Source organism: Anomaloglossus baeobatrachus, chromosome 2 (assembly GCF_048569485.1).
Source record: "Anomaloglossus baeobatrachus isolate aAnoBae1 chromosome 2, aAnoBae1.hap1, whole genome shotgun sequence".
Lineage (NCBI taxonomy): Eukaryota > Metazoa > Chordata > Amphibia > Anura > Aromobatidae > Anomaloglossus > Anomaloglossus baeobatrachus.
The window spans coordinates 763,001,899-763,015,603 of record NC_134354.1 but is presented as its reverse complement, the minus strand read 5'-3'; the positions used below and the strand labels follow the sequence as shown (position 1 = coordinate 763,015,603).

The 13,705-nt window shown below is 48.0% G+C and overlaps 1 protein-coding gene across 2 annotated transcripts in view; it reads left to right on the top strand.

Moving 5' to 3' along the window:
• The window catches only part of LRRC32 (leucine rich repeat containing 32), a 75,277-nt gene that overhangs the window by 38,809 nt on the left and 22,763 nt on the right, over window positions 1-13,705 (top strand). For both annotated transcript variants that reach the window (XM_075334689.1, XM_075334690.1), the window contains exon 2: window positions 3,401-3,494. In XM_075334689.1, the coding sequence (XP_075190804.1) occupies window positions 3,405-3,494 (90 nt within the window). In that variant the 5' untranslated portion in view covers window positions 3,401-3,404. The remainder of the gene's footprint in view (window positions 1-3,400; window positions 3,495-13,705) is intronic.

The window sequence follows — 13,705 nt, the reverse complement described above, 5'->3', positions numbered from 1 at the left end:
GAGGGATAGAGGGATAGATAGATAGATAGATAGATAGATAGAGGGATAGATAGATAGATAGATAGATAGATAGATAGATAGAGGGATAGATAGATAGATAGATAGAGGGATAGATAAATAGATAGATAGAGGGATAGAGGGATAGATAGATAGATAGAAGGATGGAAGGATAGATAGATAGATAGATAGATAGATAGATAGATAGATAGATAGATAGATAGATAGATAGATAGATAGATAAATAGATAGAAGGATGGAGGGATAGATAGATAGATAAATAGATAGAGGGATAGATAGATAGATAGATGGGATGGAGGGATAGATAGATAAATAGATAGATAGATGGATGGATAGATAGAAGGATGGATGGATGATGGATGTGACGCGGGCGGAGGAGGGGACGCTGCGCTCACCTACTGCTCAGGTCCGGCTGCTGCTGCTGCTTGGTGGTGGCTCGAGCGGTGGGCCAGATCCCGGGGACTCGAGCGGCGCTCCTCGCCCGTGAGTGAAAGGGGGGGGTTTGGTTTGGGGATATTGTCCGTGACGCCACCCACGGTTGTGGTGAGGTTGTGACACCACCGCTGCTCTGGACAGGGATCCTGGGAGCGGTGACAGGGAGCAGCTTGGATTTTGTTTTCTCCCCTCCATGGGTAGGGGGGTTGGTTGTCCTGGGGCCCGGTAAGGGGTAGGGATGGAAGGCAGGCTGGTTACGGGGCCTGGTGAGGTGTAGGGTCGCGGGGGCAGCGCTGTGCCGCACGGCACGGTGGTACTCACTCAGCCAATGATGAATGCAAAGTCTCCGGTAAAACAAACGGCTGGATGGACGGGTCCCACAGACGGCTGCGGTGGTTCTTCTCCCGGTAGGTTGATGGTGACTGCCTTTCCCTGCACCTATGTAGTGTGTACGGTTCCAATGGCTTCCCACCGGTAACCCGCTCCCCAGCTTGGATGGATGCTAAGGGAGCCCCTTTTGCCCGCAGGCTCTGGCCCTGGGAACTGTAGCCTTGGCGGTGACTGTGTTTCCCTTCACGGTTTGAGCTGTTGCCTTCAATCTGGTCTTGACTGCTGGGAAACCCCGGAGGTTCCCTTCGCTAACGGATTTGACCAGTTTTACGGCGACTCCTAGCCTGGTTGGGGTCCGTAAGCCCTGCCGAACGGTGCTGTCTTCTCTTTGCTCCCCGATCCGGTACCGTCGGGCCACCGCCCGTCCCCGGTCCTTACGGTTAGCTCCAATCAGCCTCTCCTGCAGACGGTCACCACCGTCTGCCAACCTTTCTGTATGTGCCCGGGCCACTTCACTTCCTCTCACTCCAAAACTGAACTCTAATCTGACTCCTTTTCCCGCCTCCAGGACTGTGAACTCCTCGGTGGGCGGGGCCAACCGCCTGGCCCACCCCCTGGTGTGGACATCAGCCCCTGGAGGGAGGCAACAAGGATTTGTGTTTGACTTTGGTGTGCCTAGCCGGGGTGTGGGGTGTGTTGTTGTAGTACCTGTGATGTCCTGGCTTGTCCAAGGCGCCACAGATGGATAGAAGGATGGATAGATATATAGATGGATAGATAGGAGAGATGGATGGATGAATGGATGAATAGATAGAAGGATAGATGGATGGGTAGATAGATAGATGGATAGATGGATAGATAGGTAGATGGCTAGATAGAAGACTTCTCCCGAGCATCCCCAGTCTCCTGGAACTCGCTGCCTCAACACGTCAGACTATCCCCTACCCTTGCAAACTTCAAACGGCACCTGAAAACGCACCTGTTCAGAAATGCCTACAATCTACAATGAACTCGCTGCCGCCCGACCACCGTGCGGAGCTGCCGCCCGACCACCGTGCGGAGCTGCCGCCCGACCACCGTGCGGAGCTGCCGCCCGACCACCGTGCGGAGCTGCCGCCCGACCACCGTGCGGAGCTGCCGCCCGACCACCGTGCGGAGCTGCCGCCCGACTACCGTGCGGAGCCGCCGCCTGACCTACACCCCACCTATTGTCTCCTCCCCATAATCCTATAGAATGTAAGCCCGCAAGGGTAGGGCCCTCTTCCTTCTGTACTAGTCTGTCTACTGTAACTTGTATACGTATTTTGTATGTAACCCCCCTTCTCATGTACAGCACCATGGAATTAATGGTGCTCTATAAATAAATAATAATAATAATAATAATAGAAGGATAGATGGATGGATGGATAGATAGATAGATAGATGGATGGATAGATATATAAATGGATAGATAGAAGGATAGATGGATGGATAGATAGGTAGATGGATAGATGATAGATAGATAGAGGGATAGATAGAGGGATAGATAGATAGATAGGTAGATAGATAGAGGGATAGATAGATAGATAGATAGAGGGATAGATAGAGGGATAGATAGATAGATAGATAGATAGATAGAGGGATAGAGGGATAGATAGATAGATAGATAGATAGAGGGATAGAGGGATAGATAGATAGATAGATAGAGGGATAGAGGGATATATAGATAGATAGATAGAGGGATAGAGGGATAGATAGATAGATAGATAGATAAATAGATAGAGGGATAGAGGGATAGATAGATAGATAGATAGATAGGTAGATAGATAGATAGATAGATAGATAGATAAATAGATAGAGGGATAGAGGGATAGATAGATAGATAGATAGATAGGTAGATAGATAGAGGGATAGAGGAATAGATAGATAGATAGGTAGATAGATGGATAAATAGATAGATAGATGGATAGATAGATAGAGGGATAGATAGATAGATAGATAGATAGAGGGATAGATAGATAGATAGAGGGATAGATAGATAGAGGGATAGATAGATAGATAGATAGATAGATAGATAGAGGGATAGATAGAGGGATAGATAGATAGAGGGATAGATAGATAGATAGATGGATAGATAGATAGATAGATAGAGGGATAGATAGATAGATAGAGGGATAGATAGATAGATAGAGGGATAGATAGATAGAGGGATAGATAGCTAGATAGATTGATAGATAGAGGGATAGATAGAGGGATAGATAGATAGATAGATGGATAGATAGAAGGATAGATAGACGGATAGATGGATGGATGGATGAATAGATAGATAGATAGATAGATAGATAGATAGATAGATAGATAGATGATATTCTCGGTAGTGTACAGATGGTTTCTGTACATTCTGTCCCGGTTTCGCTCTGGAATTTACTGCCGCATTCTAAGCAAAAACAAACATGTAACTTCCTTCTCTCAGGACGTTTGTATAAAGATCCCGGAGGATAACCTCTTCCGGCCTCACTCCTAGGGATGGGGTGCATTGTCATAATATCGTCTGTGTCATTGAATTGTGGCTCTTCAGCAGCCGGGGAACTATATCTCCCATTATCTCCAACCTAAATGTTTTCTCTCTTTTTAACAGAGCCATGCTCCTATACCTTCCACTACTACTGATAATGGTGAATGAAGGGTCCTCCACCTACCGCGCCGATGAGAAACCACCGTGTGTAATATCGGTATGAGCTGCGATTGTTTCTACCTATACTTTATGTGTAAATTCATTTCTGTATTTAAGATCTCTGCTTTTCTTCCAGATGTGATAATGACACAGGAGCACAGAGCACTGCAGGAGGGAGCGCTGACATCTGCGCACCGCACCTGTCAGCATCACATGGATAGGGCCGGTGTCACTGACTATAAGCACAGATCATTATATATAGCAATATTGACATAACACGTATAATGAAATCTTATTTGCTAAAATTGGCAGACCCCTTTAGGCCTTGTGCACACGCTGCGCTTTTTTCCGAATTTTTGACACATTTTTCGGGTGCAGTTTTGGTACCAAAACTGCGTGCATTGCCTTCCCCAGAAAAGCTAAGAGATTTCATTTTTTCTGTGCACACTTTGCAGGTTTTGTTTTTTTTGCCTCATCTTTGTGGTGACCACAAAAATGCATCATGTCAATTCTTTTTGCGTTTTGTCCCTGCATTTCTGAGGATAGGCAGATCAATCCCCCGCTGACTTGGAGTCGGTGGGGGATTGATCCCTGGTACCTGGCCAGATGCCGGTCTCCATATAAAATCTATGGGGATCAGAATCCAGCACAAAGGGGTAGGAGCAAGCGCTTCATACTTACCGAGTCACCGTGCGGCTGTCACACTGCTTCCGCAGCCTCTCATTCTTCCAGGGCCGCTCATTAGGCTCATACATATTCACTTCTTCCCCCGCCCACCGGCATCTGTCATTGGCTGCAGTCAGACGAGCCGCCAAGCTGAGTGACAACGTGTCTGAGGCTTCCAATCACAAACACCGGTGGGCAGGTCTATATCATACAGTAAAATAAATCATTTTTTTAGAAACAAATTGGGTTAGGATCCCCCCATATTATGATACCAGGACAGATAAATCCCGACAGCTGGAGTTGGTATTCTCAGGCTCAGGATACCCCTGGTTATTGGTCAGCCCCCAGCCTAAAATATCATCCTGCAGCCCCTGGAATTGCCACATCCATTAGATATAACAGTCCCAGCTTTACCCTGCTCTTCCCGTTGCCCTGGTGCGGTAGTAATCGAGGTAATAAAAAGTTAATGGCAGGGCACAGCAGCCACTAAGCCCTAGATTAATAATGAGAGGCGTCTATGAGATCCCCCATCACTAATCTGTAAGTGTAGAGAAATAAACACAAACACCCAAAAAATCCTTTATTTGAAATAAAAGACAAAACAGTCCCCTCTTTCACTCCTTTATTAACCCCCAAAACACCCCTGCAGGTCTAACGTAATCCACACAAGGTACAAAGACGCTTCCACCACTGCTACATCTGAAGCTCACAGCGAGCGCCATAGAACATGACTGCCCACTATGAGATTCAAGCAGCGACTGAGCTGCGATCAGCGGTGATGTCACTCAGGTTAGTCGTGGCCACAGCTGCAGTCCTCCACCTATGACCACAAACCACCTGAACAAAATCACTGCTGAACGCATGTCTCACTTCCATTGCTGACTGGAGCTCACAGTGGGCAGTCATGTTCTATGACACTCGCTGTGAGCTTCAGATGTAGCAGTGCTGGAAGCGTCGTGGGACAGTGTGTGGATTACGTTGGACCTGCAGGGGTGTTTTTGGAGTTAATAAAGTGGTGAAAGAGGGTGTTTTTTGTCTTTTATTTCAAATAAAGAATTTTTGGGTGTTTGTGTTTATCTACTTTCACTTATAGATTAGTGATGGGGGGTCTCATAGACGCCTCCCACTACTAATCTAGGCCTTAGTGGCAGCTGTGGGCTGCCATTAACACCTTATTACCCCGATTGCCACCGTACCAGGGTAATGGAAAGACCCGGGTCCAGCGACCAGAATTGGCGCATCTAATGGATGCGCCACTTCTGGGGTGGCTGCAGGGTGATTTTGTTAGGCTGGAAAGGGCCAAATAACCATGGTCTTTCCCATCCTAATAATATCAGCCCCAAGTTGTCTGCTGTACCTTTTCTGATTTTAGAAAAATGGGGGGAACCCATGTCATTTTTTTTTTTTTTTAAATAAACCAAACAATTTAAAAAAAAAAGTTTGGTATCCCCTCTATTTGTCATAACCAGCCAAGGTACAGCAGACAGCTGAGGGTTGCAGCCCACCGCTGCTTCTATTCTGATTCCCAGCTCCCCTGCCTGTTGTTCTTTCCCCTTTTATTTCTGCTAATTCTATTATAGAATTGTTTTACTAAATCTCTAGAAGGACCTGTACTGATGTCATACCCATGTGACAAGAAGGGGCATGGCCCCAGCGAACAGATAAATAATGTTGCTTCCTAGTATCAGCTATGTTGGCTTAGGCCCTGCCCCTTCTGGTCACATGGGTATGACATCAGCACAGGTCCTTCTAGTCAGTTAGTAAATCTATTCTATAAAAGAATTAGCATAAATAAAAGGAGGAAGAACAACAGGCAGGGGGGCGGGAATCATTATGAATACCCACCCCATCTATCAGCTTATCGGCAGCTGCTGTCATTCAAAAAGCTGCTCAGTTTACAAACTTTACTTGCTTGTGTTTCAAAACCCATATATCTGATCTCACAACTAAAGGTATGTATAGAATCAGCCTGATAGTGCCAGTATAGCACTGGCTTTAGGTTACATAGGAAAAACCTGATGATTGGTTCCCTTTAAACTAATTTTCCGACATTCCAGCCCCTCCTTTCTTCTGCCTGACAATAAAGCAAAGCATCCCGCTTATCTACACCCTTCCTTTTGCCATTGTCAGTGATGGGAGACCTGCTTATCTAGTCTCCAGCAGCACAGTAGACATGTACATCATTGAGTTGTACCTTATATTGTCCAAAAATGAACCCATAGCAGCCATAAAACACTGCCCCCTACTGTAAAATATTCATATACGGAGAATTTGCCCATATTTTGCAGATAATATCTGAATTCTGGGGTCTTATCTCTTGGAAGTAAACATTTCCCAGCATATTGAATGCATTATTAACTGCATTTACAACAACACATTTTTTTTAGACCTCAGGGGAATACTTCCCGAATCCCCCATACACATCATGCATTGTCAGCCTGGGTTCCTCTGTACAGTCCTCCGTTGATTAGTATGTGATCCATGACAACAGGATTATGCAAGCTGTAAAAATGAATTAATACCAAACACCAAACGTCCTATGAGCAGAAGAACGGAGCAGATTCATAAATTACTATGAAGAATTCTACATAAAACAACATCTGTTGCTGATTTTATTCACTGCAAGACATGGGCCGTCCATTACCAAACATTGCTCAATAGTTTACTGTGTAAATCAACATCTAAAATTAATCCTGTACTGACCTCGAGTTACATTCTCACCTCTCACATGGCAATCACATCTATCAGACGCCTGAGAGCAATGCTGAGACACAAACACCATCGTCACCTTCTACACTCATTGTTCTCTTTATAAATGCAGCTGAAAATCCGACCTGCACCGGCATTACATTTCACTAAAAAACACCTATGAAAAGGAAAGTGTGAATAACTGCTATGTACAAAAGTATACCTGCCAGATTAGACCAGCCTAGGAATATATCTACTATAATACTGCCCCCTATGTACAAGAATATAACTACTATAATACCCCCTATGTACAAGAATATAACTACTATAATACTGCCCCCTATATACAAGAATATAACTACTATAATACTGCCTCTATATATAAGAATATAACTACTATAATACTGCCCCCTATGTACAAGAATATAACTACTATAATACTGCTCCTATATACAAGAATATAACTACTATAATACTGCCCCTATGTACAAGAATATAACTACTATAATACTGCCCTCTATGTACAAGAATATAACTACTATAATACTGCCTCTATATATAAGAATATATCTACTATAATACTGCCCCCTATATACAAGAATATAACTACTATAATACTGCCTCTATATATAAGAATATAACTACTATAATACTGCCCCCTATATACAAGAATATAACTACTATAATACTGCTCCTATATACAAGAATATAACTACTATAATACTGCCCCTATGTACAAGAATATAACTACTATAATACTGCCCCTATGTACAAGAATATAACTACTATAATACTACTCCTATGTACAAGAATATATCTACTATAATACTGCCCTCTATGTACAAGAATATAACTACTATAATACTGCCCCCTATGTACAAGAATATAACTACTATAATACCCCCTATGTACAAGAATATAACTACTATAATACTGCCCCCTATATACAAGAATATAACTACTATAATACTGCCTCTATATATAAGAATATAACTACTATAATACTGCCCCCTATGTACAAGAATATAACTACTATAATACTGCTCCTATATACAAGAATATAACTACTATAATACTGCCCCTATGTACAAGAATATAACTACTATAATACTGCCCTCTATGTACAAGAATATAACTACTATAATACTGCCTCTATATATAAGAATATATCTACTATAATACTGCCCCCTATATACAAGAATATAACTACTATAATACTGCCTCTATATATAAGAATATAACTACTATAATACTGCCCCCTATATACAAGAATATAACTACTATAATACTGCTCCTATATACAAGAATATAACTACTATAATACTGCCCCTATGTACAAGAATATAACTACTATAATACTGCCCTCTATGTACAAGAATATAACTACTATAATACTGCCCCCTATGTACAAGAATATAACTACTATAATACTGCCCTCTATGTACAAGAATATAACTACTATAATACTGCCCCCTATGTACAAGAATATAACTACTATAATACTGCCCTCTATGTACAAGAATATAACTACTATAATACTGCCCCCTATGTACAAGAATATAACTACTATAATACTGCCCCTATGTACAAGAATATAACTACTATAATACTGCACCTATGTACAAGAATATAACTACTATAATACTGCTCCTATATACAAGAATATAACTACTATATTACTGCCCCTATGTACAAGAATATAACTACTATAATACTGCCCCTATGTACAAGAATATAACTACTATAATACTGCACCTATGTACAAGAATATAACTACTATAATACTGCTCCTATATACAAGAATAGTTGTCGCGGGCGGAGGAGGGGACGCCGCGCTTCTCCCACTGCTGCTCGGGTCCGGCTGCCGCGGCTGCTGCTGTCTGCTGCTCCTCGGTGGCTCGAGCGATGGGCCGGATCCCGGGGACTCTAGCGACGCTCCTCGCCCGTGAGTGAAAGGGGATTGGGTTTTGGGATATAGTTTATTGTCCGTGACGCCACCCACGGTTGTGGTGATTTGTTAGCACCACCACTGCTCTGTATGAGGATCCCGGGAATGATGATATGAAGCAGCTAGTTGTTGTGTTGCCCCTCCATGGGTAGGGGTTGGTGATCCCGGGGCCTGGTGATGAGGTGGGAGATGCAGGGCTTGGTGGGGTGCAGGGACGCGGGGGCAGCGCTGTGCCTTGCGGCACTGTGGTACTCACTCAGCCTGAGACGATGACACAGTTCTCGGTAAAACACACGGCTGGAAAGACGGTTCCCACAGACGGCTGCACTTGCTTTCCCCAGTAGGTGATGGTGACGGTCCCTCTGTCCTGCACCTATGTTGATGATGGTTGCGATGGGTTCCCACTGGTAACCCGCTCCCCGGCTTGGATATGGGCCGGAGGAGCCCTACTTTGCCCGCAGGCGCTGGCCCTGAGAAACTGGTGCCCTGGCGGTGGCGGTGTCTCTCTACCACGGTTGGACTGTTGCCTTCAATCGGGACTTGGTTGTTTGGAGACAGACGTCCCCTTCACTGACGGATTTGGCAAATTATGGCGACTCCTAGCCTTGCCGGGGTCCGAGAGGCCCCTGCCCTGGTGCTGACTGTTCTTCGTATACTGCTCCAGACCGCCGGGCCACCACCCGTCCGCGGTCCTTCCAGCAACCTCCGAGCAGTCACCCCTCCAGACAGTCACCGCCGTCTGCTGACCTTGCTGTCACTGTCCGGGCACACAGCCGGACCAACTTCAGGCTTTTCTACTCTCACTTTTACTTTACTTCAGCTTTTCCCCTAAGCTCCACTACTACTTCACTTCCTTCAACTTTGAACTTCCACTTCTATCTGCCTGGTTCTTCCCGCCTCCAGAGCTGTGAACTCCTTGGTGGGCGGAGCCAACCGCCTGGCCCACCCCCTGGTGTGAACACCAGCTCCTGGAGGAAGGCAACAAGGATTTTGGTAGCTTGGGTGTTCCTAACTGGGGTGTAGGGTGTGGTGGTGTGATGACCTGTGACCCCTGGCTTGCCCAGGGCGTCACATTCCCCCTTAGCAAAATGCAGACCGTCCGCGGGCTGCCCGTCCAACACCGGTTTTATTTTCTGAAAAATATATAAAAGTGTAAAACGGTAACATATTTACATTTTATTACATCTTCCCATAACGGGAGGCACTTTTCTTAAACGTTACAAACGGTTCACGGTTACGGTTTCCGCTCTCTCCCACCCAAGCAACCTGGCCCTGATGCTGCCCCTAAAGCCCAGGCAGCACCCCTTGACCCAAGTCCAGCACAAGTTACCCGAGCGGGATCTGTCCTTCCCCTCCAGAGGGTAGCCACCGGTCCCGATGGTGGCTGGGCCCCAGCCGGCTCTACAGCGGGCCCTCCCTCCAACCTGCCTCTCCGGAGGCGGCAATGCGGAAAACGGTAACGGTAAACAACTATTTACATGCCACTTAACGTTTGAGGTTGCCCTGCAAGTTCACGGGCTTGTCCATGAGCAGTTCCTCATGCAACACTTTTTAAACGGTCCCCACGGGGACAACGGTGCCGGCAACGGCCGGTTTTCCAATCACTGTAGAATCAAGCTACTGTTCGGTAATCATCTTTGCTTATCATTTCTCAACTTTCAAACAAACAAAACAACTCAGTGGTGGTCCCAACGGGGACTGGACAATGGTGCTCCGCTGCCCTTACTCCGATTCTTCTGCTGAAGCGGACCCATCCTCTGCCACCAGCATATCAAACATGCACTGACATGCCTGCTGTGACAGGGGTACCCGGTACCCATTTCCACTGGTACGCGGGGTATGGAAAACCACGGGGTTTCCCACATAGCGGGAACGCTCACTTGCCCCTTCAACCGCAACAGCGGACCCGGGGCTGGGGCAGGAGTCGTCATCTCTTGTTCCTGCGTCAGGCGGGTTGCCGCCAGCTGCCGCAGCCTCCTGGTCTCCAGCATCCAGCATCTCAGACCCTTCTGCGGTAGCACGGAGCAGCATATTAGGCGAGCTTACACTGAGGCGCTCCATAAGTAACGACAAGGATGATGCATAGGCCGAGACTAGGCCGGGCCCCTCAGCCGCAGCGGCCGGTCCAGGTAGGACATAGGGACGTGGGTCACCAGTCGACTCTGCTACATCCATTTCCCCTCCGTACATCGGGGCAGTTGTAATCAGCTCCTCCACCTCGTTGGTCCACTGCTCCATCATCCGGAAGATCTGATCCTGCTGACGCTGGTGGAATTGCATCACCCGGGCCTTCATCCAGGCCACGGTTCCAGGCTCAGGGTCTGGCACAGTCACTGCCGGGACTTCTGGCACCATGCTGTTAAGGGGCCGCGGTCCTCGCGGTTCCCCCTGATGCACTTCAGGGCCGTCCTGGACGTCTGCAGCCGGCTGGTCCGCCGGAGCGGCTGGGCAGGGTATCGCTACCGGTTGGGCAGGTAGCGGGCCTAATGGCGGGGCGGCAGCAGCTATCACGGGTAGCGGGGAGAGAGGCAGGGTGAGCGGAAGCCGGCCGGGCCCCTCAGCTCCAACGGCCGATCCCTCAGGAATACAGGGGCGTGGGTCGCTTACCCGCTCCTCCAAATCCTCTTCTGCCTCGCGTCTCCACATAGCAGCCACCACGTCCGCCATGTCGGTCTCCCACTCCTCCAGGAGGAGTTGCATATGGGCCTGCAGACGATTACTCAGCGGGACGGTCCGGTCCCTCAACCACGTCGCCGTACCGGGCGCGGGGGCTTCCTCGTCGGGAGTTGGGTTGTACATCTTGGCAATCGTGCCTTCCAGGAACCCAGTATTGCTGCAGAGTCCTGGCGTCCCTGCTTTTATAGCTGCTCTCACATGCAGCCAGCCGCCATTTCGTCCCCCTTAGCTTCTTTCCGGCCCTTCCTCTATTGGGGCGGGGTTTTTGGCCTTCGCGCCTCTGCTACTCGAGAAGACACTCGAGCGGGAACTTTTCGCGCCAAAGATAGCGACTTCTGAAATTTTTCAGCCGGATACCTCTGGCGGTCACAAGGCGCACCTCTACCCAACGGCAGAGCGGTAAGATCCTGTTCGTGACGCCAAGTTGTCGCGGGCGGAGGAGGGGACGCCGCGCTTCTCCCACTGCTGCTCGGGTCCGGCTGCCGCGGCTGCTGCGGCCTGCTGCTGCTCGGTGGCTCGAGCGATGGGCCGGATCCCGGGGACTCTAGCGACGCTCCTCGCCCGTGAGTGAAAGGGGATTGGGTTTTGGAATATAGTTTATTGTCCGTGACGCCACCCACGGTTGTGGTGATTTGTTGGCACCACCGCTGCTCTGTATGAGGATCCCGGAAATGATGATATGAAGCAGCTAGTTGTTGTGTTGCCCCTCCGTGGGTAGGGGTTGGTGATCCCGGGGCCTGGTGATGAGGTGGGAGATACAGGGCTTGGTGGGGTGCAGGGACGCGGGGGCAGCGCTGTGCCTTGCGGCACTGTGGTACTCACTCAGCCTGAGACGATGACACAGTTCTCGGTAAAACACACGGCTGGAAAGACGGTTCCCACGGACGGCTGCACTTGCTTTCCCCAGTAGGTGACGGTCCCTCTGTCCTGCACCTATGTTGATGATGGTTGCGATGGGTTCCCACCGGTAACCCGCTCCCCGGCTTGGATATGGGCCGGAGGAGCCCTACTTTGCCCGCAGGCGCTGGCCCTGAGAAACTGGTGCCCTGGCGGTGGCGGTGTCTCTCTACCACGGTTGGACTGTTGCCTTCAATCGGGACTTGGTTGTTTGGAGACAGACGTCCCCTTCACTGACGGATTTGGCAAATTATGGAAACTCCTAGCCTTGCCGGGGTCCGAGAGGCCCCTGCCCTGGTGCTGACTGTTCTTCGTATACTGCTCCAGACCGCCGGGCCACCACCCATCCGCGGTCCTTCCAGCAACCTCCAAGCAGTCACCCCTCCAGACAGTCACCGCCGTCTGCTGACCTTGCTGTCACTGTCCGGGCACACAGCCGGACCAACTTCAGGCTTTTCTACTCTCACTTTTACTTTACTTCAGCTTTTCCCCTAAGGCTGGTTTCACACTACGTCTTTTTAACATCCGTTAAAAACGTTTTTTTAACGGAAGTACGGATCCTGTGCAAATCCGTTTTCACTGCAATGCATTTTCAATGGACTCGCGTCCACCTGCGTTTGCATGCGTTTGCGTCCGTTAGACGCAGGATCCGTCCTTTTGCGTTATTTTGACATGTTTCAAAAACGCAACATGTAGCGTTTTTTTGCTTTGTCAAAATAACGCATCTCACAGGATCCTTCACATTGCGCCGCGAGCTGCAATGCATTTCAATGAGTGCTGGATCCTGCCTAGCAGAATGCGTTCAGTTGCGTTGTAACAGGATCCTGCTTTTGTACTGAGCATGCCCAGAAAGTACTGAGCATGCCCAGAACCAGTCTCCAGTGATCTGTCTATCTCTCTACTCCCTCCCTCACCCCCTCTCTCTCTATCTATGTCTTTCCCCCTTCCTCTCCTGTCTCTCTCTCCCCTGCCTGAAAGCTGCGGACACTCGTAACCAAGGTAAATATCGCGTAACCACTTCTCTTAGTTACCCGATGTTTACGTTGGTTACGTGTGCAGGCAGCCCTGCTCCTAGCAGCTGCAGACACTCGTAACCAACATAAATATCGGGTATCCAAGGCCGATGTTTACCTTGGTTACCAGCGTCTGCAGCTGTCAGAAGCCTCCTCCCAGTCTAGTTCCCCTCACTCCCGATCACATGACTCCAATGCCCGCCCCTAAATATCCAGTGCAGGATCCTGCAAAATAACATATGCGTTTGCATACGTTATTTGCTGTAAAAGCAGGATCCGTACTTCCGCTAAAAAAACGTTTTCAGCGGATGTTAAAAAGACGTAGTGTGAAACTAGCCTAAGCTCCACTACTACTTCACTTCCTTCTACTTTGAACTTCCA